The sequence below is a fragment of the Sceloporus undulatus genome, chromosome 3, assembly GCF_019175285.1.
Source record: "Sceloporus undulatus isolate JIND9_A2432 ecotype Alabama chromosome 3, SceUnd_v1.1, whole genome shotgun sequence".
Lineage (NCBI taxonomy): Eukaryota > Metazoa > Chordata > Lepidosauria > Squamata > Phrynosomatidae > Sceloporus > Sceloporus undulatus.
In genome coordinates, this window is record NC_056524.1 from 91,596,369 (window position 1) to 91,622,092 (window position 25,724).

Genomic DNA, 25,724 nt, shown 5'->3' on the forward strand with positions numbered 1-25,724 from the left:
GTTTATTTCTCTGGATACATTTTAAATGAGTAGCTTCTATCACTATATGGTTTCAAGTACTGTAACTTTCACATTTAGAAGTTGGGCTGCTGGTGCTGCTCCATTAAGCTGAGGAGACTATCTGTCAGAATCAGTGTTACATTATTGCTGTGCCCTGTATGCTTGCAAAATTAACTGTAAAACTCAACAATAAGTCCAACTACCATGTATAAGTTAAGGGCAGTTTGGGGACCAAAAATAGGATTGATATACCCGTGGATTCAAGTCGGTAACCTAGGACATGTAACAAAAGATGTAAAGGAGGAAGCAAAAAAACACAGCCAAAGAACTTACACAAATTCTGGCAGGCCATAATGTTTGTAACACCCTAAAATCTGGCTGAATGAGGCAGGAACTGGCGAATCAGGCTGTACATGTGTGTGGGAGGTGACCAGATTCAGGAGACAAAAAATGTGCACATGTTGAAAAGCAAAACAAAGAAAATGAGGATTATGTATAATTTAACTTAATGTGCATTTTGCCTTGTTGTAACCTGGAAAAGATGACAGACATACAGCTTTTAAATGTCTTATTCATATACTTCAAAGTTTGGTTCCTCTAGTGATCCTTTAAGGGAGAGGTCAAAGAGCTGCCTCTGCCACCATTTTCCTGCCCAGGCATTAAAAAGATCAGAAGCAGATTCAGGGCAGAGGGAGTAGAGAGGGGTTTCGGGGCGTGTTTTAGGTTTCCTGGAATGGACTAAGCTTTTTTTTTTTTTAACTAATTTTTTTTAAACGTAACGAGTATATACAGTATGTGGACGGATCGCTCTGCACTTTGGCCTGATGTTACAGGATATAATCATAATATTATGAAATAGAAATAGCAAATATGATCTTCTGGAATACACTGGAGCCCACTAGTGGTTTAATTTGGACCCAGTCCCAGGAACTGTCCCAAATAATCCTTTTGTGCTAAAGAGTAAAACATTTCAGCTGCATAGAGTGACCTCGTCTCCACTTCATCATTCAAATTTCTGTGTCTACTGCGCAAGATAACATGGCATGCCAATATACCTGTATCTGCTTTCTAGTTGCATCTTTTTGAGGAAGGAGGCAGGGATCCCACGGAGATGAAGACGTCTGGGACAGCATCAAAATTCGTTTTTTCAAAATTATGTTGTGGTCGTTCTTTGGTAAGACAAAAATTTCCACCTAATAGATAATAATAATAAATATAAAATTTAATATAAATAATACTAATAATATTTTTTATTTTATCCTGCCCCTTTGAGGTCAATCGGGGGCTAACAATAAAAAATCAACCAATATATCCAAACAACTTCCCTCCCCCCCCTTAACAGTTTATTAACTCAATTATAAAAATAGATACTTTCTTAGATGACATTGACCTGGAAATCTGTAGTTTTGGTTTTTTTGTGAGGTCTGCCATTGAGACCTAATTTTACTAATATCTGAATGTTGCACTCTATTTGGATCCAGACCTGTCCCTTTATTTTCTTTATCTATTGCTGTTGCTGAAAATTATTTCTTGTAATAACTGTTCCCTCTTCATATGTCACATGTAGCATGGCATGAACACAAATACCAAAATTAAGTTCCATAAATCATAATCCTTAGAAGAATTAAAGGCCGTACATACCTTCCATGTTGTCCGGCTGGCGGTAGCGTTTTTTCCTCCGCAAGGAAGCTACAGCCTCCAAACCGCATGGCTTCCCTGTGGAGCAAAAAACCCCGCCCAAAGAGCGTTTCTTTTAAAGCCGCGGGGCGGCTTAACAAATGCGCCACTGGCGCACTGGTTAAGTAAGCGCTGCGTGGCAACGTTGGATGCGGTTGCGGCGCTCATGTAACAATTGTGCTGTAGGGTTAGGGATCTTGCAGTTGCCTGCGCAGTCCCTAACCCTAGTACGGCGAGCACAGCGCATTAGCGCTGTCTGTACCGTGCCAAAGTAAGCTTTTTTTATTGATTCTTTTTGCTTCAGGCTTGGAAAGGGATCTACAAGGAGTTCTTATACTTCCATTAATATTTCCTCATGCTACAGGTGTAATAAGCATTAAAAAAAAGATAATTTTCAATATGCTTTGAAAACATGGGATTTATAAAGCAAATCTACCCTTCCGAATATACTTACGCCTGTTACAGCTGGTCATCAAATATTATCAATGAAGCCCTCCTATTCTACCGGAAATGCAGCCAGATATCCAATGGAAGCCCTAAAAAATGTCCGAAATGCTGCACTGATCACATGGATCATCATGGTAAGAGCATCCAAATTCTAAGTGTTTTGAAAGTGCTATGTAGACCTTTTCCACTGGCAACACTTTTTACTTTAAATCCTTATCTAGTCTAGCCATTTCAGGGATGGTCAAACGGTAGGGCTCTAAGAGCCATGCTATGGCATTAGTCCCTCACACAGCCTAGAGAATGGTGTCACAGCACCACAACCACCATTTGAAGTGACTGCAAGTGACTTTGAGTTACTTGTGGTTGCTATTAGGTTCTCTCTCCCTCCCCAGTTTTGATAGTCTTCTGAAACAACATTATTTAGTAGAACTTCCTGGATGTGCATTTCTGGGGAGGCCCAAAACGTATTTTTTCATCCACTTTAGGGTGTGCCCTTCAGAGGGTTCCACAAGCCACACTGGGCCTCTAAAGTGCCAAAGAAGCCTGCAGACTGCTCAGTTTATATTTGTGTCCAGAGCAGGTGTTACCCATTATTTTTCTCTGCACACAGCCAAATCAGAGACTCAGAGAGAAACAATAGCATATTTATAAATGAAGGTACAGCCTGCAACACATCCTTGGTAGGCTTAATTATAGCTCTATAGATGTAATAAAGCCACATACTACCAAATTTCATTCACAATCCACAAATATACAGGGCTATACAAACCGCTGCTCAGTTTGGCTGTGATGATAACGCAGTTTTCTTCTTGGTGTAGATGACAGCTCCTAGCTGTTGTTGAACTACAGTTCCTTTATCCCTCATCATAGGTTATGCATTCTTGGGCTCATGGGAGTGCAGCACATTTGCTAGCTGGTTTAAGAAGATAACCATTTCAGCTAAATACAGAGATCCTCCTGCTTCAGAAGGATTTTTCTATCCCCGTAAATAGACTAATCAGCTAAAATTCCTATGACCTGTAAGAGTATATTTCTTTATGAAGCAATAGCCCTGTTGAGAAATATCAGGCTAAGATAAAAAGGTAGGGAGGTGGACAAGTGAGTTACCAGGGAAGAAACCTCTTGGATGTTTTTGGTGAGATGGTTGAGAGAAAATGCATAAAGCCCCACCCAGAATAGCCAAGTTGACTTCCTCACCACAGTATTCTATGTGGGTTTTGCATTTCTGCCCCTGAATTGTAGCAACTGCCACCTTATCCCACCAGCCATAGCACCCTGTCAGTTGCTTCCTTCTCCTCCGTCCACTATCTCTTAGTCCTCTTTCCCCACATCTCCTATACACCATATAGACATTCCACTACTTCTTTTCTTCACATGTTATCTGTTTTAGAGCTCTTTATGTCACTCCTTTCCTTTAATGTGGTGGGTTATCTCTCCTCTGCACACATCTGTCTTTTGTGTGTGGTCCCTTCCCACTGCCTGTCTTTAACTCTTTTTCCTACCCTTCTTCCCCACAACGGAGTGGCCTGACTGATTCTGACCTCTCTATATTTAATCTTTCTCAATCTTGACAATAATCATATATGATCTTGGAAGCTGAGGAGGCTCAGCCGTGGTTATACTTGTGTAGAAGAATGCCAAAGATTCGAGGTGCAATGAGCTATGTTTCAGAAGAAGAAATGCCAAAAACACCTCTGAGGATTCCGCCTAAGAAACTCATGAAATTAATGAAGTCGCCCTAAATCGACAGGGACTTGAAGGCGCATGCACAACACACACACATGTGTGTATTTATTTGTAGGTGTGAGAGCACAGAATTACACCCTACATTTCTTATTGCAGGGATGGTGAACCTTTGTTACTTTGGTGTAGAGTTGCCATAATCTCTGCCATTGGCCATGCTGGCTGGTACCTCTAGGTCCAAAAACATCTGCAAAACAAAAGTTTTCCCATCATGCTTTAATTTTTTTAGTTCTGCTAACCCATTTGCCACAACAGTTCCTCACACAGACTAACCACAAACTTTATATAATACAGTCAGCCCCAGTATCCATGGGAGATCTGTTCCAGACCCCACCCCCCACCCCCTGTAGATAGCAAAATCTGTGAATGCTCAAATTCTGTTGTTCCCAATGGTGGTGGGTGCACATGGCTGGCATCACCCTTGGTGACAATGGGAAACTCATTGTCCCTAATAGTGTTGCGGCCGGTGCATGCACCATCACTGGTTTTGTGTTCTAGGGCTGGTGGGAGTTGCGTATCAGCAAATGCAACACATTGGCAGTGCAGCCACATGCACGTGCCACCATTGGGGAACATGTGAGCTTGCTGTCCACGTATGGTTTGAATCTGCGGATGACAAGTCTGCAGCTGCTGAGGGCCAACTGTACTAGATGTTTGTAGTGGATGGTGTGGAGAGAAGCAGCTCTGACTTCTTCTTCTAACATCTCTCACGACTACTTTCTATGGTGCATACAAAATAGCTGTCAGGGGGAACCCCTTCCTATTTCCACCTTTATACAGAAAAATTACTAGGTCCATGAGACCGTCTTGGCTTTCACACCAAGCCTTTGGAATTCCTGCCCTGGGATATGTCTCCATAACTGAGTTCCATCACCTTCATCTGAAACATTTTTGTGTTGCAGGATGCTTATAGACTTCTATGAATTTGCTGGTTGTCATCACCAACTTTTTTTTACCTCTTCTGATTACTTTTATAGTCTCCTTTCAACTTACAAGTTGTTATGATTGTAATATAAATTGTGTATTTCATTGTAATAATTTTCATTGAAAATAATATGGTTATTCACTTCCTAGATCTCCACTTACTTCAGGGTCTTGTTGCTATTCATCAACACCTCTCTTTGTGTTATAACATCCCTTCTTTCTGTTGTATAGGGTGTACTGAACCCAATGCAAGGCTTTCTTTTCACACTGGCTTTTTATGGATGGACTGGCTGGAAGTTGGATCTACAGTGGCGGAAAAGTGAAATACCATGGGAGTCGATGTCCACATCAACTGCTGCTGAGAATGCTTATGGCTTGCCAGGCGAAAACTCTGTGAATTTTCATGACCAAAGAAAACGTCAGTAGCACCAAGCCATCAGACGGACGAAGCCTTAAGCATGCTGTCTGAAGGTAACCTTGGCAGTGACGACAGGCTTAATAGGAACTCTCCTGTCTACCAGGCTGGTAATCTCAGGGCTTTTTTAACACATGCAAATTCATCATTTAAAGGCCTCTATGGGTGAATGGGCCATTTGATATGAAAATATTTTTGTTGTTTGTATATCATGTTAAACACTGCCAGTTCATTTATGCTGCTACCAATAAGTGTAGAACAGTTCAGGGATGTCTGTAATTGTGATTTAGGTTGTGACAGAGAACCTATCCTTCCTTATTCCTTTATATTATCAGTAGTTACACCAGTAGTACAATCACTTTTTTATTAGATTCTTCCCACTCATTCCTTAGTTTTAATGGTGAGTCAACACATAGATAAATCCCACTAGCTTAATTGGTTTAGTTGGAACTAATAGATTTCAGGCCAATGTCTGTGAGAACAAAAATAAGAGGTGACTTTGAATAAAAGTGCATAATACTACTGTTACCAGATTGTTTCTTGGATGTACAGAACATATTAGCACCTATAGATAAATTCCTTTATAGAGATTGTTTTAATGTCTTCTAAACTGTATTACAGTAGAACATAATTTGTTTAATAAACTTATTTGGAACATGTACTCTGTAGCTTCAACACCAACTGAAAATAAAGCTCTAAATATGGTTGGTATTATATTGCCAACCTAGGTAGTTGCAGTTGCTTACAGCCATCCTCTTGTAGCATGTGAAAGAGTATACCGGTTAGCATTGTTGTTAATATCTTAAGTTGACTTTGACTCATGGTGACCCCAAGAATGAGACCTCTCTAAGCCCCCTCCCCTCAACTACCTGCTAGGTCCCAGGCCAGGGCTGTGGACTCCTTGATTTATTCTATCCATCTGGTAGAAGTTTTGCTCTTATACACAGTTGTAAGGCAACTTCAGATGAATTCATCATCTGCATTGGTTTTCTCAGAAAGATTCAAGAGAAGAAACAAGCTTGAATCTGGAATTATTATAGGCTGCAGACACAGCCCTGTGCTGAGTTGGATGGATCACATCCATATTATAACCAGAAAACAGTGATGTAGATGGTTACAGTAGATTTTATGATATATATTTTTTTTGCATTTAGAGACACCTTTCCTCAGTGGGTTCAAAGTGGCATACATGGTTCTTACCCAAATTCTGTTGTGTCATCACAACTTTTTACTTTCATTCTTGTTCACTCTCACCTAATAGTCTGAAAGCAATTTTAAAAGTTTACATAGGGCAGGATGTGGATTAGATTACCTTAACATCATGTCCAACTGTTTATCATTCTCTGTGGATCGTATTGGTTCCCAAATGAGTACTAGTAATGTAATTTAGTAGTTTTATGGCATAATGCTTTAGGTGTTGGACTACAACTCAGAAGACCAGTGTTCAGTTCCCCCACTCGGGGCAAGTCACACTCAGCCACAGGGAAGGCAATGACAAACCTCCACTCTGACATATCTTGCTAAGAAAGCCCCATTATAGGTTCACCTTACGTTCTCCATAAATCAGAAATGAGTTGAAGACACACAGCAACAACAAAATGTCAGTTTCAATTGCATAGACTCCATAGAGTCTCTTCCAAGAAATAGACCAATCCTAGATACTTCACTACTGCAATTAATTCTAAAGTAACAGTGAAGTCAGAACTAGTGGCAATGGGACATCATCCTATAGTTACTTCACTAACTAACATGCTGATTAGGATACAGCCCTCTTAACTGCAACTCCCAACATATGGAGCTTCAATAAACGTGGGGAGTTTATCAGTGGAACACGTTAGGTGAGCAGTGAACCAAATGGTCTCTCTACATGTGGAGCTACAATTCCATAAGTTATTCAGAAGGTGAGGGGAGGTCAGAGCTGCAGTCCAACTTTTGGAAGGCTCCGTTCCCATGTTTAACCAAAAAATCATGGTGGCTGTTAATTGAATTCTCATATGGTCATTCATCAGACAGGTGCCTCTTGAAGCTTTCTGGACAGATGGCATAGTGTGCATCCTGTGAAAGAATAGTGTGAAAAAGAATTGCTCTGAATATCGTACCCATCCTGGCTGTAGCCCACACTGGCTGCTGAAAGCATACCCAAAGGGGTTTCCATCAATCCAAACAGGTTCTGGGATGCATTGGGGGCTGTAGAGTCCAGAGATTTAATCTGCCCAAGAAAGTCAGAGCCAGCAGGCATAATGATTGAATTGGGACTATGACTCTGGAGACTAGGGTTCAAATCCAGGCTTGGCCATGGAATCCCACTGACGAGTCACACTCCCTCAGCCTCAGAGGATGGCAATGGCACACCCTCTGAAGAAACATGCCAAGGAAAACCCCATGAAAGGTCCCCGTTAGGGTTGCCATAAGTCAGAAATGACTTGAAGGCACACAACAATAAGAAAGTCACCAGATCCTGCCTGATCTTGGAAGCTAAGCAGGCTAGTCCTGCTTAGTACTTGGATGGGAGACTGCCATGATACCAGGTGGTGTGGGCAATATTTTAGAATATTTCTTGCCTAAGAAAACCCAGTGAAAGCATGGGGTTGCCATAAGTAAACAGGTGACTTGAACACCCACACCCTGCTCTTGTTCAGGCAGAAGTCCAGTACTGGATCTGCCCATTGCTTCATTTCAGTAAATTGTTCTTAGCACCTGTGGATGTTTCTCCGCCTTTTCTCTTCATTGTATGACACATTTCCCAAGTTACATCTGAGCAGAAGAAAGCCAGCAAACCTGTGGGCATCATTTCACTTGGATAAGGATATATAAAGCATCCTTTTTTCTATGAAATAAAGTAATAATGCAGCAATGTGTATATGGTCACTTATAGCCAGAGAGCATTTTTTTAAAAACCCCAGACATCCTATTCTGGTTTGAGTGTTGGACTGAGTACAGAGCGTATATGAGTATAGAGTAATAGAGTGATGTCATGGAGATCACCTCATCCTAAAAAAGAGTAGTTATTGGGTAGTGTAAAAAAGTAGCCATAATAAAAACAATAGGATGGTCACCTTTTAAGGTCACCTTTTCAGTTCTATGCAAAGATGATTTTAAAGGGTTTCAAGAGCTTCTGCCAAGTGATTAGTATATGTGTGTCCTAACATGGATTAAATATTTGCATCTTCAGTAATGGCATTTAACATTCCTTTAACATTCCTCGCCACAAACTATTTTTCTGGAATCACCTACTTTTTGTGGCTGATGTGGGATTGAAAGTAATACTATAGGTTAAGGCACTTGTTGTCTATCATATTGTATTGATTTTAAGTTTCAACTAAGACATCTCTTGAAAGCCATGCCACGTGATAATAAAATGTCTTGCCATCTAGATTGATGCTCTACTGATAGTTGAGATACAACCCTTCTTCTGGCAGATGTTGTACATGTAATACAGTGGTGCCTCGGGTTACAAATTAATTCGTAACGCGGCCGCTTCGTACCCGAAAGCCTTCGTAAGCCGATTGCCATAGGCGCTGGGAAAGCCGCGATTCCGTGCGAAAAAGCCGAAAAAAGCACCAAAGTTTTTCGTAACCCGAAAAACATTCGTAACCCGAAACATATTCCCTATGGGATTTTTTCGTATCCTGAAATTTCGTAACCTGGGTATTCGTACCCGAGGTACACTGTATAGTATTTAGAGGTTTGATGAAGCTCATTAGGTGATTTAGGCCAGTCACTCACAGTTCTTACCTCTCTTACAGAGCTGTTATGATAAGACAGAATGGAGGAAAGCCACATGAACCCCTTAGCACCTTTAACTTTACAGGCAGGATAAAAAGTCAAGATGAAAAAGTTTATGTGTCTGAATGCAATCTACTTTGGAGTGTTAAAGGAGAGAAAATGTATGTGTATACATCTTATAAGAACATGTTACTTCAGCTTCTAATACCCCCTCCATAGGTTCAAAGACAGTGTATAAAATAGATGTTGACATTGCACATTCAGGCCCATTTGAAATATGCCACCTTTATATACAGCCTAATATTTCTTCTCATCAGATTTATGTTGGGAATACAGTACAAGGGGGCAGAAGATTATGTTTGTCTACATATGAAATACAATTTAAATCAATGTGAAGTTGAAGGCTTCATGGCCGCATCCATAGTTTTTGGGTGGTTTTTTTGGGCTATGTGGCCATGTTCTCGAAGAGTTTCTTCCTGATGTTTTGCCAGCATCTGTGGCTGGCTTGGCTGTTCGCTGCTCAGAACAGATGTCTGGAAACCAAACCTTTTGAGTGGTTCTGGCTGGGATCAGGAAAGTTTTACAGGACTTGTTCTGTTTGTTCTATGAGATGGTTTTTCACTAAAATGGGATTGAGATAGGTTGAAACCATGCTATGTGCAGGTACTGCAACAGGCACCTGATTAATCTTGTTTCAAAATGAAGGCAAGGGGAGACTATATGGTGTGTGTTCATGCATCCTCTGTTATGTTGCAGATAGACTTGAGGCTGTTGTTGCTACCCTGTATCATGTTTGTGGAAAGCAGTCTTGCAGCACCTTGAGACTCTGTGCAAAAGAAGTTGTAGAATGAGCTTCTTGAGACTGTCTACTTCTTCAGATTCAGGATGGAAGTTGACCAAGTCTGTGAAAGCTGATGCTACAACTTCTTTGGCACAATTAGTCTCAAAGGTGCTACAGATCCCTTTGTATGTATACTGATATTCCAGACTAACATGCTGTGGAGTGTAATATTCCAGCCTGGCACTTATTTTTACTTCTCACTGCTGGCACATTCCTACAGCTGTTTGGTGTAATATTTGCTTCTATACTGCAGCAGGGAGAAAATAAAGGCATTGCAGGATAGCAGAGTCCAGTTGCAATTCCACAGCGGAGAAAAAACAACAGGTATTGTCCCTGAACAATGTCTCCTCTCCTGGTGAAGACTATCTTTTTTCTCAGCTATAGAACTCAGCTAGGAATGCTCACACAGTCAACCAATAAATAGCTATAAGGATGCATGTCAGTAGTATGAAATTGCCTTTTATGAAACAGGGCATTGTGAAAGGAATACTGAACACCTGTTTTCACACAGCATCCCAAAGGTTGCAAGTGTGGATATAACCTTGCATTATACTCACATATCACCAACAGAATTCTAGCCATGCATGTCTGCTGTAATAACCAAACCCAGTTTGTGTTGAAGAATACAGAAGGCCAAGGAAAAATTATCTTAAGATATTTTGCATAATGCAGAAACTAATTCATTCTCTAATAAAAGGACCAGATTTAACAGGGCAAGGGGGAATCACCTTGCAAACCTGGACTGCAGACAGTGCAGAAAATACTCTACAGGTCCGATCCTACCATTAGGCAGATTAGGGGAGCTACCTCAGGCAGCAGATTTATGGTGCTAAAATTCATTATGGCATTATTTAATTCATTAGTAGTATATTTTACTGGCCAAAAGGAAGGAGTGTTCATGGAATTTTTCTGCCTCACCTGCCAAAATAACTTGGCAGGATTTGTGCGATAGGCATTTTGAGGGGGCTGGGTGGTCTTCTTTATTGCTCTACCTTAGGCATTAGAATCTCTTAATAGCGTATGATGGGCAAATGACTGGGAAAATGAAATTATGTGTATTCAAACAATTAGGTTCCTTTTAAAGATTACACCTTCCCCCACCCACCCATTATTGTTAAAATGGATGGTTTATTCCTTAACTACACAAAAACTGTTGGAACCCCTCTGGTTACATATGTTGCCTTATGGGTCAAACTTTAAAAAAATAATCTATTCAGCTAGGCTTGCCATATCCCGCCTGGGGCGGGACTTCCCGATTTGGGGCGGGTCCGCACGGTCCCCCCCCGGTTTGGCCCCGCCCTGGGACCCCCCCCCAGCGAGTCCTGCAGGCTTGGCTGGGGCTTGGAGGACGGCTGTTTTCCAAGCCCCAGCCATGCCTGGGGGCTCCTCCACGATCGCGGAGTCCTCCAGGCTTGGCTGGGCTTGAGGAGACGGCTGAAGCCAAGCCCCAAACCTCTGCCTGGCTGCCTCCGTCTCTGGGGGGGGGGAATCCCGGGGGTGGGGGCAAAACGGCAACGGAGGCAGCCAGGCAGGGGTTTGGGGCTTGGCTTAGCGAGGCCCCATTCCCTTGCCTGGCTTCCTCCGTTGGCGACGGAGGCAGCCAGGCAGAGGAAAGAGCCTTTCCTCTTTCTCCTCCTCCGTCCTCATCTTACTCGCCTCCTTTCTCCCTCCCCTTCTCCTTTCCTCTCCCTTCTCCTCCTTTCCTCCCTTCTTCCCTCTCCTCTTCTTCTCCCATCTCTTCTCCCCTCCTCTTTCCCCCTCTTCCCTTCCTTCTTCCTCCTTTTCCTCTCTCTCCATCTCTTCCTCCTCCTCTTCTTCTCATCTCTTCCCTCCTCCTCCTCTCCTCCCTCTTCCTCCCCTTCTTCCTCTCCTCTTTCTCCTTTTCCTCCTCTTCGTCATCTTCGTTCTCCTCCCTCCCTTCTTCCTCTTCCTCTTCCTCCTTTTCCCCCTTCTTCATCTTCTTTCGTCCTCCTCTCTTTCTCTCCTCCCTCCCTCTCCTCTTCCTTCTTCCTCCTTTTTCCTCCTCTTCTTCTCTTCTTCTTTCTCCATCCTCTTCTTCTCCATCTCTTCTCTCCCCTCCTCCTCCTTCTCCTCCCTTTTCTCCCTCTCTTATTCTCCATCTCTTCTCCTCCTCCTCCTCTTCCTCCCCTTCTTCTCCTCTCTTCTTCTTCTCTCCTCTTCCTTCCTCCTCGTCCGCTTCCTCCTCTTCAATGCCCAAATGTGCTGTTTGGAATGGGGGGAGGGGGGTTAGCCAGAAAGGGAAGTATGTTTCTGCCATCTGTCTAGGAACAATGCCAAAATGTCCTCCATTTTGATCATGCCTAAGAAACATGCATTTATATTAACATTTTTTAAAAAACCATCAATTTTTTGCGTGTCCTCCATTTTAAAAAAATGTGGCCTACATTAGAAAATTTTGTCCTACTTTTGTCCTACATTTGTCCCAGTTTGGACAATATAGGGAATATAGGGTTATGGCAACCCTATATTCAGCAGGAAGTATGAGGCACATGAAATATCCAACAACCAGTTGAGCAATATGGGCCTTAAGATTAAGTAAGCAAAACAAACTATATGGACCTCACTGTGCTACTTGTCATCAAGGTGGCTGACTTGATGGCAGTGGGTTGTCTGCATTTCTAATGCCATAGTTAGAAAACTCTGTATGAGCTACCTCTTTGAGTATGTTTAAACTGTAAAACCTCTTTGACGCTTAATTCTTAAGTAAAAAAGAGGTCAGAGTGGGAGTAGGCATGAAAGTAGCAAGATCTAAGCACAAACTTTGGTTTTTCTATCTAAAGTGGTGAACGAGCTGTGTGTGATTTTGAATCCTGAAAACGCACTCAGTTAATTCTTTTACTACTTGCATTTTAAAACCACCTAATAAATGTTCTCTGAGCAACACAAGATAAACTGAAAATGTAAGATAAAAGGTAACAGTAAAACAATGACAGTAAAAGAGCATTTTATAAAACAAGCAGAAAGGATAAAAACCTGAAACTACTTGGAACTACATCTGTGCAGAGCACATGTTTAAGCTGTTTGTACTCCAGATAAGAGGAATGTATTTCAATTGGAGCTCACGGAAAAATAGCTTAAAGTGGTTCTAGCATTTTAAAGCATAGGTTTACCCTTACCTCTCACCACTGTTGATTTATCCATGTTGCATTTAGAAACCTCCCAAAACATATCCCACCATTTTCTGGGCATTAAGTGGCAACTCCAATTCTTCCCCTGGCTCTGCCTTTTATACTTAGTTTCACTCTCAGGCGTAGATGAAAAAGGCTGAGAGTGACTAATACCAGATGTCAAATAAGGTCCTAAAAGTAAATGGTTGAAAGCTAGAAACTGCAGCCTTAATCAGATCACTTAAGGGCTGGCAGCGAGGTGCCTAGCCTTTGACTAGCTGCTAATCATGGAGGCTGACAAACAAATATCTATTCTCTTCTCTGAAGATGGCTGAAAGATTGAAATGAGCATAGATTGGAATATTGTAGTGACATACACAGGCATAAGTTGTGTTGCTCATACAGGGTGATTTTTTTTAAACAGCGTGCAGCCATCCTACCCAGCTAATAGTGATGTAAGTGGATTTGAGCATTTGGGCCCATTGTGCATGCAACACCACATTAAAGTAGCATGTGAATGTGCATTGTCCCTGTGCATTACCTTTGCACAGTGAGGTGTCAACCATGAGCACTGCTAACTGATCTACATAAGCTGTGGTAGACTGGTATTCAGTTTAGGGTTGTGTAATATAACTCTGCAATGGTCATAGCTGTAGCTCACCATGTTTAGACTTTGGTCAAAGGGGGAGGTAGATAGCCCTCCCTACCAACTGAACTAAGACCAGAAACAGAAAATGCAGGCCTATAACTACCATCTTCAGTTTTTTTTCTGTTTGCCTGATGAAGAAGCCAGTGTGACTTCGAAAGCTTGCAACATGTAATTGTGCATTTTGTTTGGCCCAATGAGAGTATTGTTTGGATGTTTAGACTGTGTTAGCACTAGGCCTAAACTGAGCTCAGAGGTTCTGGCACTGAGAGACGGAGAGGTAGAAGAGGCAGCCGAATGAACTGGAGTCAGAGAATAAGCATACTTTTGTGGTGAAGTTTACTGGTGCACACGATCAGGAGGATATTGTACATTAGGTATACAATTTACTCAGTTCAGATTTGTATCCTGATTCAAACACTTTAATGCTGATGGACTGGAATGAACCAGGTAATTGAAAGAACAAAGTCTAATAGATGAGTTTCAACCATTAATTCCTGTCATCATGTAACAAATTTTCTTTTGCTCAGAGACTGGACTAGGATCAAATTATGGTGTTTTTTTCTGAAACCAGGTTGCTACCTTGTCTGTTAGAATATCAAAAAAGGGGGTTAGATATATAATTAATGAAGTTTTAGAGTAGAAGTGAACAAAAATCTCCTTACATAAGCATGGGTTACCTTGTTCACATAAATTTGTGCTCTTAAAACATCAACCCCCCCCCCCATGTGAATATACAAAGGCTTCAAGGGGAGCAGGGAGAATTTCATCTCATTCTTTCCATGGTGAAAGACATTTAATGAGTATAACTGAAAGTTTTTGAATTTTTAAAGCCATGCCAAATATTACTTAACTCTACCTCAGTATCCCATTCTATATCAGAAAATAGAGTTTCTTCTAAACACTTAAAGGAGAGCGGTATTCAAAACTGGTGCTATTATTGAGAAGAAATAATGATTAGATGTCAACTATCAGTTATCAGTCTGACAAGAAAAATGTACCATTCCAGCTGGCTGCACATCCGATGCTACAGATGCTTTGGGCATTTAACAACAAACAAATCCTTTGAGACCCAAGAGTTCAATTAAGTGCTACTTTTTCTATGGATATGTCACAAGCCTTAATACCAGTCATGTGGTCCTTTCTTGTTTTAATGTATCTTTCCTTAAGCCATCAGGAATCCTTTCTCAAGACCTCCTGACTCTTTTTATCTGGGAAGCAATGCTCAAACCCTTAGTGCCTCCCTCCTTGTCCTACTCACTCAGCTTCAAAGTGCAATTGCTATATTACAGTACATAATTGTCTGCTCTAGAGTAAAAGGCACTTGCATACGCTTCCAGTTAAAGGGCTTTGAGGTGTAACAAACCTACAGTATCTTGCCAAATTTGTGCAGCACTAGTTTAAGTTCATATTCTTCATTATACAATTTTCCTCATTTCATTTTTAGTAAATCAGCAAGCTAGAGCGCTCCTTCATCCCTCCATGTCTTTCTTTTCTTTACCTCACTGAGTGTAATAAGAGCTCTCTTTCCTTTGTTTTGCTAGGTTCTGATGCTAGCACAATTGAAATCCACATCTCAAGTGGAATCCATGAATTAGATGGTAACGATGCTGATGTTGAATAAATGAAAAAGGATTACAGTGAGGAGCTGGAGACCCCCCAGATTCTCTCATGGCATGGTTTGGTAGTCCTTCTATGAAATTCAGATTTCCCACCATTCCACACACACGTCTGAATGCTCTGTTTGATTAACTTCTGACTTTTTTTAGTCTATGCAAAAACCATATTTTGAATAGATAAAGTTATCTTGATCATGGATTCAAGCCATGCCCAGATTCAACACATGTTAAAATATTCTGCTTGTCCAAGGCATTTTGTATGATTTCTTTTTTGTCAGTGAATTTGGTTGGAATGTAAACATGGTTCACAATGTCACAACAGATTCAATATGAGTGCACAAGACTTTATCACACCAGTCTGCTCTTTTCCCACAATCACTCTAGTTTAAGAATGGAAGCATACCGGTTTGACATCATTTCTTATTACACTTTCCCCACGATAGCACTTTGGCACTGCTTTGGTGATCTGCTTTTGGCATTGTAAAAACAGTGCCTTCCATGAGGAAGGGAAGAGTGAACAGTTGCTACTAAGCTGACTGCTTCCTGAAACCAGCTGGTGTGTGAATGTGCACACAGCAGCCAGCTTTGGGAGGTTGTTGACAGCTGTGATCACTGCTCCCCCCCTGCTCAAGTGTGATTCTGCTGCATGTACATTCCCACAGCTCCATGTTTTGGGAAGAAAATGGGAACAAGCAATTGCCACTGAGACAACCACCTCCTGAAGTCAGCTGCTGAATGTGCACACAGCAGCGGGCTTCAGGAGGCTGTTGGTAGCTGTAGTAATTGTTCCTTGCCATTCCCAAAGCTGCTTGGAAATTGTGAGGGGGAGAGAAGCAGAATCACACCCATTCACTCCCATGTAACTGCCTGAGGAACAGAAATGCAGTGGAAGAGACCTTTTGCATCAAGGCCATAGTAGAATAGCAGTGTGAATGAGAGCCTATTGATGGGTTTTGCCCATCAATGAAAAGGTGCACTACAGTAATGAATGGAATGCACGGCAGCAGGAGAATGGACACAACATTGTGTGAAAGTACCAGCCAAAGATGCTTTTATTCTGTTAAAATGCCACTTTTACAACTTTGTGTGATAAAGTCCTGAGAAGGTGAAACAAAACTTCCTCACTTTTACTCACTTTCATTTGCTGTTCCAGCATTAATTCTGTTTTAAACAGAAGAGCACACAGAAGAGTGCACAATCTCCATAGAACTGCACCTTTCTAGGTTTGAAATATTTTCCTTGTCATTCCTTTCCATCCTTGTCACATGCTGGCTGGAGAAGATGGGAGTTGTAGCCAGAAGAGACATTCCCAGAGGGGCGGCTTGATGCTGCCTCTTTGAGCACTGGATCAGGGCTGCGGCAATCACAAGCTGCGGCCCCGATCCAGCTATTTGCTGGTTCAAAAAGAGGCAGCAAAATGCCACTCCTTTTTGATCCAGCAAAAGGGCACTCTTTCAGCAGCCGCCCCACCTTTGCAGCGCTCCTGTGGTACGTGGCGTAGAAATGCTACGCCACCAGAGCATTGCAATGCTGCCCGCCATCTAAACACCATGGCCCCAAGCTAACGCTTACTGCCAGTCTGTTTGGGACCAAAGTTGTGGAAGGCTGATTTGAGTTGTTTGCTGCATCAGTGGCACTGACACCTTGTTATGGTGAAGGCTTTGTGGTGCTCAGGAATACTGAAAGCTATGCTAGCCAGAATGTTAGATCTACCCAAATGGGAAAGGTCAAAAGTGAGGGATCGGAATGTAGGCTTGCCCAAATCATCCTTTTGACTTTAATTTCTATTGATAATCATTTGAATTTTGATTTTAGTTAAAAAAAATCTTATTTGAAATATAAACAGTGCCATAAAAGCTATATACATACAATAAGATAATGCAATGTCATATGTGTTAAAAAGGTATTATAAAAGTTATACACAGTATTTGATGACTTCAGAATCAGGTCATGACCTGCACAGGTGGAACCACCATTGCTGGTCAGACATGGCAACAACAGTTTTCATGTAGCATTGACCGTAAATGGCAATTTCGATTTAGTTCTACTAGTTTGCCAATGAATTTTCATACATGAATCAGCCACAAATTTATCTCATACCTATGAAATCTAGACTGTTGGATATTCACTCTTCCTCTTGAAAAACGATTATAATTTATTATCTGGGCTGGAAATATATCTGAGGTCCACAAGTGAACTGTGCTAACATTAAATTTGGCAGTTGGTACAAAATTGAAAATCACTCATTACTGTTTAGCTCATTGTAGGGCAATCCTAAACATCAATATCAGAGCTTCCAGGATACCTAAAGTTCCTGTTGATCTCATACCATCAGAATACCAACCCCTCCTTTTCCTCCTACATGGCCATTTTTTTACTCTTTTTCCTAAAATAATAATCCTGCATATTGAAACAATGGGATAGAATCTACTGGCGTCTCAGAGATAGGAGGGATAAAGAGATTGTTTGGGGTGCATCTGGTAGGCAGGACACCTATGGATCCATAATCTTTCGTAGCACATTCCTCCCTTCTCCTCCCAGAGGACCAGCCATGATTATTTTGTAACCTCTGGGAGGGGGATCCCAGGGTTGCTTATCTAAAGTTGGACGTATCTCTGACTTTGTGTCTGTCCTTGGAGCAGGATATCAGATAGGTCCTTGGGCTGCTGAAATTCTCTCCTGGTGATATCTCAGAGGATGCCTGCATACATAACCAGAGGTGTTGTCTTTTCTCCTTCCCATAATCATAAAAAATAAAATCCTGTAAAGTTTTCCAAACCTGAAAACTTTATACAGGATTCTGTCTGTAACATTTCACCTTGATTTATACAGAAAAGAGAACGAGGAACACATCTGAAGGGGAAATGCTAATGTTAACAGCATAGAAAGAATGAGAAACAACTCACACATAGTTTTCTAATATCAAAATATAGCAATTTATTCAAAACACTGAATATGATCTGTTGATTCTCTCCTTGGAACAAATGAACTATAACACACAAGGTGATCAGTTGCAGAGTGAGTGAGTCAGTGTGTGTGTCTGAGAGGAATGGGGTGATAGACAAAATGGACAGGGCGGAGATGTTGTCTCAACAGAACCTAGGAAATGATGAAATGAGAACCAAGCCTGGCTTCAAGTCTGACACAGACAATAAAACTTCAGAAGCCAGATTCAAACTATCCATGGGTGGATGAAAGAACAATTCTGCAATTGACAACCACATTTTAAAAGGCAAAAAAAGAAAGAGAAAGAGAACAAAAGTAGAAACCCCTGAAAACGAAAATGACCCTTACATGTAACAAAGTGCACTTCACTTGACTCTAAAGTTAGCTAGTTCGTTTTTAAAATAAAAATGCAATTTCTTATATGTATTAGGGGACTAATACTTGTTGAACTCTGGAAATAACAGGACTTCTGAGATCCTGTATAGGGACCCAGTGTTTACCATGTTAAAGATGCAGTATCCTCCTTTTATGGAGAGGTTGTTAACCTATTCAGAGTGATAACTGTATTGAATAAAGATAAATCCAGAAGTGAGAACTGTAATATTCCAGAATTAGTAGTGGAGTACAAGGGGAAAAAAGATTCCCCTTTTTGATGCTCCAGCAATTGTCCACTGGCTTGTATCTATACTTGCATTCTAATTTTAATACCTCTTACATAGTAAGCCTATGTATGTCATCACAATAAAAAACTCCCAGTGCTAAGACTCCCTTCAGGCAAGCGTTTACAGGACTGCCATTTGTAGTATCTTGGGGTTCTGAAGTAGTTGTAAAGGTGAATTACACTGCAAATCTCTCCTGCAGAAGCACCTTTTCTTAACAAAGGTGGTCAGTAAGTAATAAAACGTCTATGCATTGTAAAATCCAGGATTAGTTCTTTTTCTTATTTAGAACAGAATTAAAATGTCATTGCCCATGCTGAACAAATCAGATCATATGCTAGTTCTGCAAGAAAAAATGGTAGGGCATTTTTTACTTGTTTGTAGCTAGATGTATGATTTTATTTTAAAAAAAGAAATGACACCTAGTTTAACTCTAGTTAAAATGACACCACTAATATCTGCCAATACATTTAAGCCACAAAAGTATTTTAGCTTAGCAGAGTTCATTTTAAAAAGATTATGAAATATGTTTTAACAAATTGCCTTTCATGTGGAAAAGATAAATGAAGAGACTGCATCTTTAAAGGCTTATTAGGATCCATCTGAATTGTTCTTTCAAATTACTAATACAATCCAGCCTATATCTGGCAGAGCTTTTAAGCTTCTAAATTGTGATTAACATAAAAAATACTATGACTTTTTTTTTCCTTTCAAAAATACATTGGGTTCTTTCTTTTTCAAAAAGTCATCTTTCCCCTGTAAAAATCTTTCCCGGCACTGCATTCTTACATAAAGCACTTATTACACAATTTGTTGAAAGTGCCCTTGAGACACTAAGATGTGAAGCATGGAGATATTTAAAAAGGAAGAAGCAGCTGGGAGGAAAAGAAAAGGGACAGATGAAAGGGGAGAAAGAGGAGGAGAGAAGCAGTCTCTTACACATTTTCATTATACCCACCTGGCTACATTTACTGTAGGCATAAAGGGCAAAAAAGCAAAGCAAAATAGACATACCAAAAAGGGGGGGGGGCACAGAAGGAAAAGAAAGAAACTCAGTTCAAACCTATGCCTGTGATCCTCAAAGTTATATATTCCAGCTGATAGGAAAAAAAACAACCACTGAACAAACAAAAGTAGTCTAGAAAATAGAAAGTGTTGTGATTACAAAGTTTGTGTGTGACATCAGTACAAACTGTCTTTGAATGTCCTTTGGGAGAGCAACTGTAGTGTCCAGATTGGAAGGGAAAAAATACAATAGCACATGGAGGAGAATTCTTTTTCCTGTTTTGGTTTATCAAAGCATTTTGCTTTATAGGTTTTTGTTTTGTTTTTCTTCTTCTTCTTCACCATCATAATCATCATCAATTATTTGGCACAGCTTTTCCTTTTCTCTTCTGCAGCCATCAGAACACATTCTCAGAGACCCAAACCAAACTGCAGGGGATTAGCTTGTGGCAGACTCCTGCTTGCTTGCTTCCAAAGGCTGAAGGTTCCTGGTGGAAATGGTCCCCACTCCCTCCCCCTACATGATTGTGTTTTAACTCCTTGGTGCAGGTATGGACAAAACATTGCAGGCCACTGTTGCCTGGGAGAGTTGCTTTTGTTGTATACTCTAGGATTTTTTTCCCATTTGTATGTTTCCCCCAGTTCTTGCAGTTCTAGAGATGTTCAAAAATAGTTTTGAAGAGTGCTTCTACCCACACATTCAATGCTGGTCCATTTGCAATTTCTTCTAAAACATTTACTTTCGCAAGTCTAGAACACAAACCTGGAATGTACAGAGCAGGGTAGAAATCAGGAACAAAATACAAACAAGATTGTTCTTTCAGGCTTTAGGACAGCAATTCTACTGATCATGACACTACAAAAGAACATACCAATCAAGGTGATAGTTTCATATTCAATGAGGACTGGTTCCATAACCTTTTTTTTGTGAGCAAATGTAAGCCACATATACAAACAGGCCATGTTCTGTGCATAGGCATATTGAACAATACATAAAATCTTTCCCTCTTCCAAAAGAGGGAGTAAAAATTATTGAAGACCAAGCCTTTGTTTAGAATTTGTATTACAGTGCGCCTGTGTCATATGCGGGCGTGCCTTACGTGGTTTCCAGCATACGCTGGAAGCCGTGCCAGAAGAAGTGGCGCTGCACGTCGGAAAAAAAATGGCATGTGCTGCTGCAGGCACGAGACCCGTTATCTTTAATGGAGCTTGAGCATCCACAGAATTTCCCTTATGTGGGGCGTGTGTGTTCTGGAACGGATCCCTGCGTAAAGGAAGGGACCACTGTACATATATGAGAGACGCTTGATGTGTGATAATCTAATCAAGTTCAAAGTCCACTTGATCTTTGGAGAAACCATGCAGTAGATTCACAGCAGTCTTAAATATTACAGTGTCCACTACCTGTCATTAATGGCCACTGAGCTTGCCCAAAGGATAAAGAATACTTTGTGGATCTATCAGGCTACAGAAAGGTCTTCCCCATCTTTCAAAAGAAAGAATTCAGTACAAGACTTGATTATCCAACTACGGTTTCATCTGAATCTGATCAAGCTTGAATCCATTTGGATTATGGTCACTAACAGAAATTGCTAACTACCATGAGAGGGCAGTTTTACAACATGAAAATTGTACTCATCCGGCTGGACCAATCTTAACAAGTGCAAACTAAAAGAAAATGTCTAATAAGGCTTACCGATCCATCTGATGCACTGGCTCCCACTTTATCTCCTCTAGCATTCCAGCAGACTTCAAATATACCCCCAGTGCCTCTGTAGCTATGTACTAGAGTTCCACTCTAAAGATAGACAGACAAATTCATTTAGGAAGAAATTTTAATGAACTAGCTTTCTTAACATTACTACTTTTTTTTTTAAAAAAAATTTCTAAATGATGCTTGGATAAGTTTTGACTTGTGGTCTGTAGACATGGCTGGAGTACTGTATATCTGAAGACGACAATGTACATTCTAGAGTTTTGGTCATTCTGGTTGATCTCATTCTGTCTAGTTTGCTAATTTTAAATCAGAATTTTCTCTTTGGATGTAATGGAAAACTCTAGTTAAAATTAGCTAGACTTTTCAAGCTGAATACAATGCTGAAAGGGATGCAAGAAATGTGCTTTTCATGTATTCATAAGGGTATTGTGGATGTACAATGGTAGATTTTACTTTTTTGACTGATGTTAATCTGATCTCTGCTTTTTTAGGTGGTGATGTTTTCTGGAAGTATCTTCCAACTCTTCAGAATGTGGGTGGGCAAAGAAAAGCCCCCGTGGCCATTTTTTGGCTCCCAAGGCCTCTAGGTTGTCGGAATTCCCTCAAATGTCCAGAGAGCATTTTGCCACAATTTTGTCCTCTGAGCACTTTAGTTCAGCAGAGGCCTTTTCTAAAAGAGGAAATAAACTGGAAGTGATGAGCCATGCTTATGGGGGAAGGAGGTTCCAGGAATGAGGGGCAGCAAGTGAGAAAGGGCGAATCTGGGATGGGGCAGTGGAAATCCTAGGCTGGGACAGGAGACCTTGACTACCAGAGCAGAGGGCATGAGTGGGGATATAAGGAGAAAGAGATTCAGCTAAATAAGGAGGGGCCAGCCCATGCAGGGCTTTAAAAGTCAGCAACAGAAGTTTGTACTGAATGCGGAAAGGGAAGGGGAGCCAGTGAAGGGATGAAAATAGAGAAACATGGTCAAAACGGTGAGCGAGTGAAATAATACGTGCAGCTGAATGCTGGACAGAAATAAATGAGCGGAGGTGAGAGAGAGGAAGCCCTGCCAGGAGAAGGTTACAGTAATCTAGTCGGGAGATTACTAGGGCCTGGACCAGAGTCTTTGCAATAGAAGCCGAGAGATATGGATGGATTTTGGCAATACTGTAAAGAAAAAATCTACAGGCCTTGGCTGTGGTCTGCACCGATGCGCTTCCAATATTTCTGAACAGTTAGCTGTCATGAAGAGCTTGTGCCATTGGGATGTTCCTTTCTATCAGCCTGTCTTACAGAATAGCCCTGTGCTAAAAACCACAAAGATAGACCACTCTTGACAACTTGGATACTGTCTCATAGGGTTCCGTAGGGATCAACTTTATTACTGACATTTAACCTACAAATAAAATGTCATCATCTGAAGCTTTATGTGCCATACAGTACTGATGACACCCTCTCCTACTGTTTGCTAACGTGGTATCCAGATCAGTATGCAAAAGGCTCTTACACCACCGATGAGACTAACTGAAATAAAGAAGCTGGAAGTATGAGCATTTGTAGACTCAAGTCTACCAGCTTCTTTCTTTCAGTTAGACTCAAAGGTGCTAAAAGATCCCGTTGCATACTGATTTTCCACACTAACATAGCCATGTCTTTGAACTGTATCCAGATAAAGTTCTTTCTGCATTAGCTTTTGCCTGATAACCACAGTTGGTGAAACTGAATTTGGTGCTTAAGAAATTACGCTTTGTAAAGGAGAGAAGTTTTCTTGTGATTTATCAAGACTATACCTCTATCAGAACAGATATGCCCTCTGAAACTGACATTGTTATGACAGGTTTCAGTCATTAAGAATGCTTTCTTTAAGTTGTCTCTGAATTAGCTCTCCCAGAGGTTTACCTAAAATCTCTTAATTAACTCACTCACTCACCAAAAAAATAAAAATAAAAAAAAAATCCAATAACAACAGGAAAAACCCTGTAGTGGGAATTTTTCTATTTATGGCATCAGTTGCCAGCTGAGATACAAAAAGTGCATTTTTCTTGAGGTTTTCAAGAAAATATGTACATTGTATTCCAAGAGATATTTGGGGTCCCTAATTGTGATTTTGAGGTTGAGACTGTCAGTTGTACAGCTTATCATTTAGTATGATTTACTGGCTGTACTATTGAAAACCATGTTGAAAACAGTGCGGATGTTGGACATAAATTTTTAAGTCAAAATGAATCCTGATTTTGCATGGGTCCCTCTTCTAGATGAAGACATATCATAAGAGACTAGTATAGGGGAAACTCTTTTATCAGCAAAGTTGCATTTGAGTATTATTGGCGGGTTATAGACCGCCACTTGGGACGTCCGCAGGACGTCCCATTTTAAAAAAGGGGTGTCTCTTCTAGACACCCCTGGGTATAATACAGACTCTGTCTGTACAACATGGCGCCGGCCGTTCCACACGGCTGGCGCCATCTTTACGTATCGGATGCTGTGCGTCCGAACGTGTTGCGGCGCTAATGACGTCGCGAGTGCGCCAGCGGCGCCTCACGACGTCATTAGGGCGCCACAGAAAGAAGCTCCATTTTGGAGCTTCTTTTTTGCTCCGTAAGGGAGCCATGCGGTGTGGCTGCGATGGCTCCCTTACGGAGCAAACGGCGGTGGCAGCAGTCCGCCTCAAAGCGGCGGTCTATAACCCGCCATTGACTCTATTTCCAAAATTCTGAAACATTTGGCCTACAGAAATGCAAAAAAATAAAATAAAAAATAGGCTTTTCAGTTAAGTTTTACAATCTATTTGTGCTCAACTGGGACCATGAGTGGCCAGCCCAGTAAAGAAGGTCATTGTCCTTCTCTGTTGATTCATCTAGTCATCTTGCCTTGACAGTTCATTGCCAGTTACATTCTCACTCAGTCTTCCCTCTTTAAACATAGACTGCATTTATATTTCTTCATCATACACACTCACATGCACCCCATGCCCTCATTTTTCAATCATCTGGCTTCATTTTGCAGTTACACTTGTCACCTTACCTACAAACCAGCATCAGTGTTGAAGTCCATGCCCACTGTGTGTGTAAACCTGTGCTACAATATTCCTCTATAAACATCTATAAAGGCCCTGCTTTGCTGTCTTTGAGCCATGTAATAATTAGTAACAGGTTAAATGTTTCATCCAAACCATTTTAGTCCCAGAATGTGGAGTTTCCATACCTGAGTATTCCATATATGGACACATTTGTCAAAAGACCCACTTGCTAAGTATTTTCCATCAGGACTAAAAGCTACACTGTAGACAGGTTCTTGATGTTTCGTTAACGTGTGAGTGCAGACTCCTCTATCAACGTCCCACAATCGAACAGTAGAGTCAAATGAAGCACTGTGGTAAACAGTTAAAACCAAAAGATTTCACACAGAATATCAGAGACTGAAAGGTTTCCATCATAATTTCACATGGGCATTATTGTAACGTGCACTACGTGAGGCTGTCTTTGAAAAGTGCTCAGAAACTTCAGCTGGTCCAAGGAGCTGCAGCTGGAGCTGGCTACAGGGAGCATACAACTCCCTTGATGCAACAGCTCCATTAGCTGCCAGCACATTTCCGGACGCAATTCAAAGTGCTGGTTTTAACCTATAAAGCCCTATACAGCTTGGGTCCAGGCTACTTGAAGGACCATATCTCCCTGTACAAACCCCCCAGAATATCAAGATCATCCAGATAGGCCTTTCTCTCTGTCTCAGGCACATTTGGTAGGAACAAGAGAGAGGGCCTTCTTTGTGGCTGATCCCAAGCTTTGGAAATCCCTCCCTAGAGAGGCCAGGATTGCACCATCATTACTATCCTTCCGATGCCAGGTAAAGACATTCCTGTGCAGTGAGGCCTTTTAAGCTGGGAATGACTGGGTTTTTAATGCTGGGCTATACAAATTATAATGGTTTGTATTTTAACATGTCATATTTTAATTCACAACTGTTTTAATTCTTAAAATTGTTTAATTGTTTTTTAATTTATATATTTTAATATTGTTGTATTGTTTTTAAATTGCATTGTTTTATACTTGTTCGCCGCCTTGAGTCCCTATATTGGAAGAAAGGTGGGATATAATAATAATAATAATAATAATAATAATAATGATGATGATGATGATGATGATGTCACATGGACAGAGCTAGTATAAAGTTTATACTTTCTCAGGCAAACACTTTGTGGTTTGGCAGATAAAGAAATAAATTTGAAGCTGAAATCTCAGGCTAG

The 25,724-nt window shown here is 41.0% G+C and overlaps 2 protein-coding genes across 13 annotated transcripts in view; one reads left to right on the plus strand and one right to left on the minus strand.

Annotated features, from left to right (window-relative positions):
* GPR143 (G protein-coupled receptor 143) overlaps nt 1-15,413 on the plus strand; it is a 43,177-nt gene extending 27,764 nt beyond the window's left edge. Inside the window, exon 9 of the mRNA XM_042455998.1 lies at nt 15,092-15,413. Within this exon, the coding sequence (XP_042311932.1) occupies nt 15,092-15,171 (80 nt within the window). The 3' untranslated portion in view covers nt 15,172-15,413. The remainder of the gene's footprint in view (nt 1-15,091) is intronic.
* Nucleotides 15,414-18,075: 2,662 nt separating this feature from the next.
* Nucleotides 18,076-25,724, minus strand: part of TBL1X (transducin beta like 1 X-linked) — a 201,541-nt gene continuing 193,892 nt past the window's right edge. For all 12 annotated transcript variants that reach the window (XM_042456574.1, XM_042456575.1, XM_042456576.1 and 9 more), the window contains 3 exons: nt 24,683-24,848; nt 21,473-21,574; nt 18,076-20,539 (listed from right to left, as the gene is read on the minus strand). In XM_042456574.1, coding sequence (XP_042312508.1) covers nt 20,513-20,539; nt 21,473-21,574; nt 24,683-24,848 — 295 coding nt within the window. In that variant the 3' untranslated portion in view covers nt 18,076-20,512. The remainder of the gene's footprint in view (nt 20,540-21,472; nt 21,575-24,682; nt 24,849-25,724) is intronic.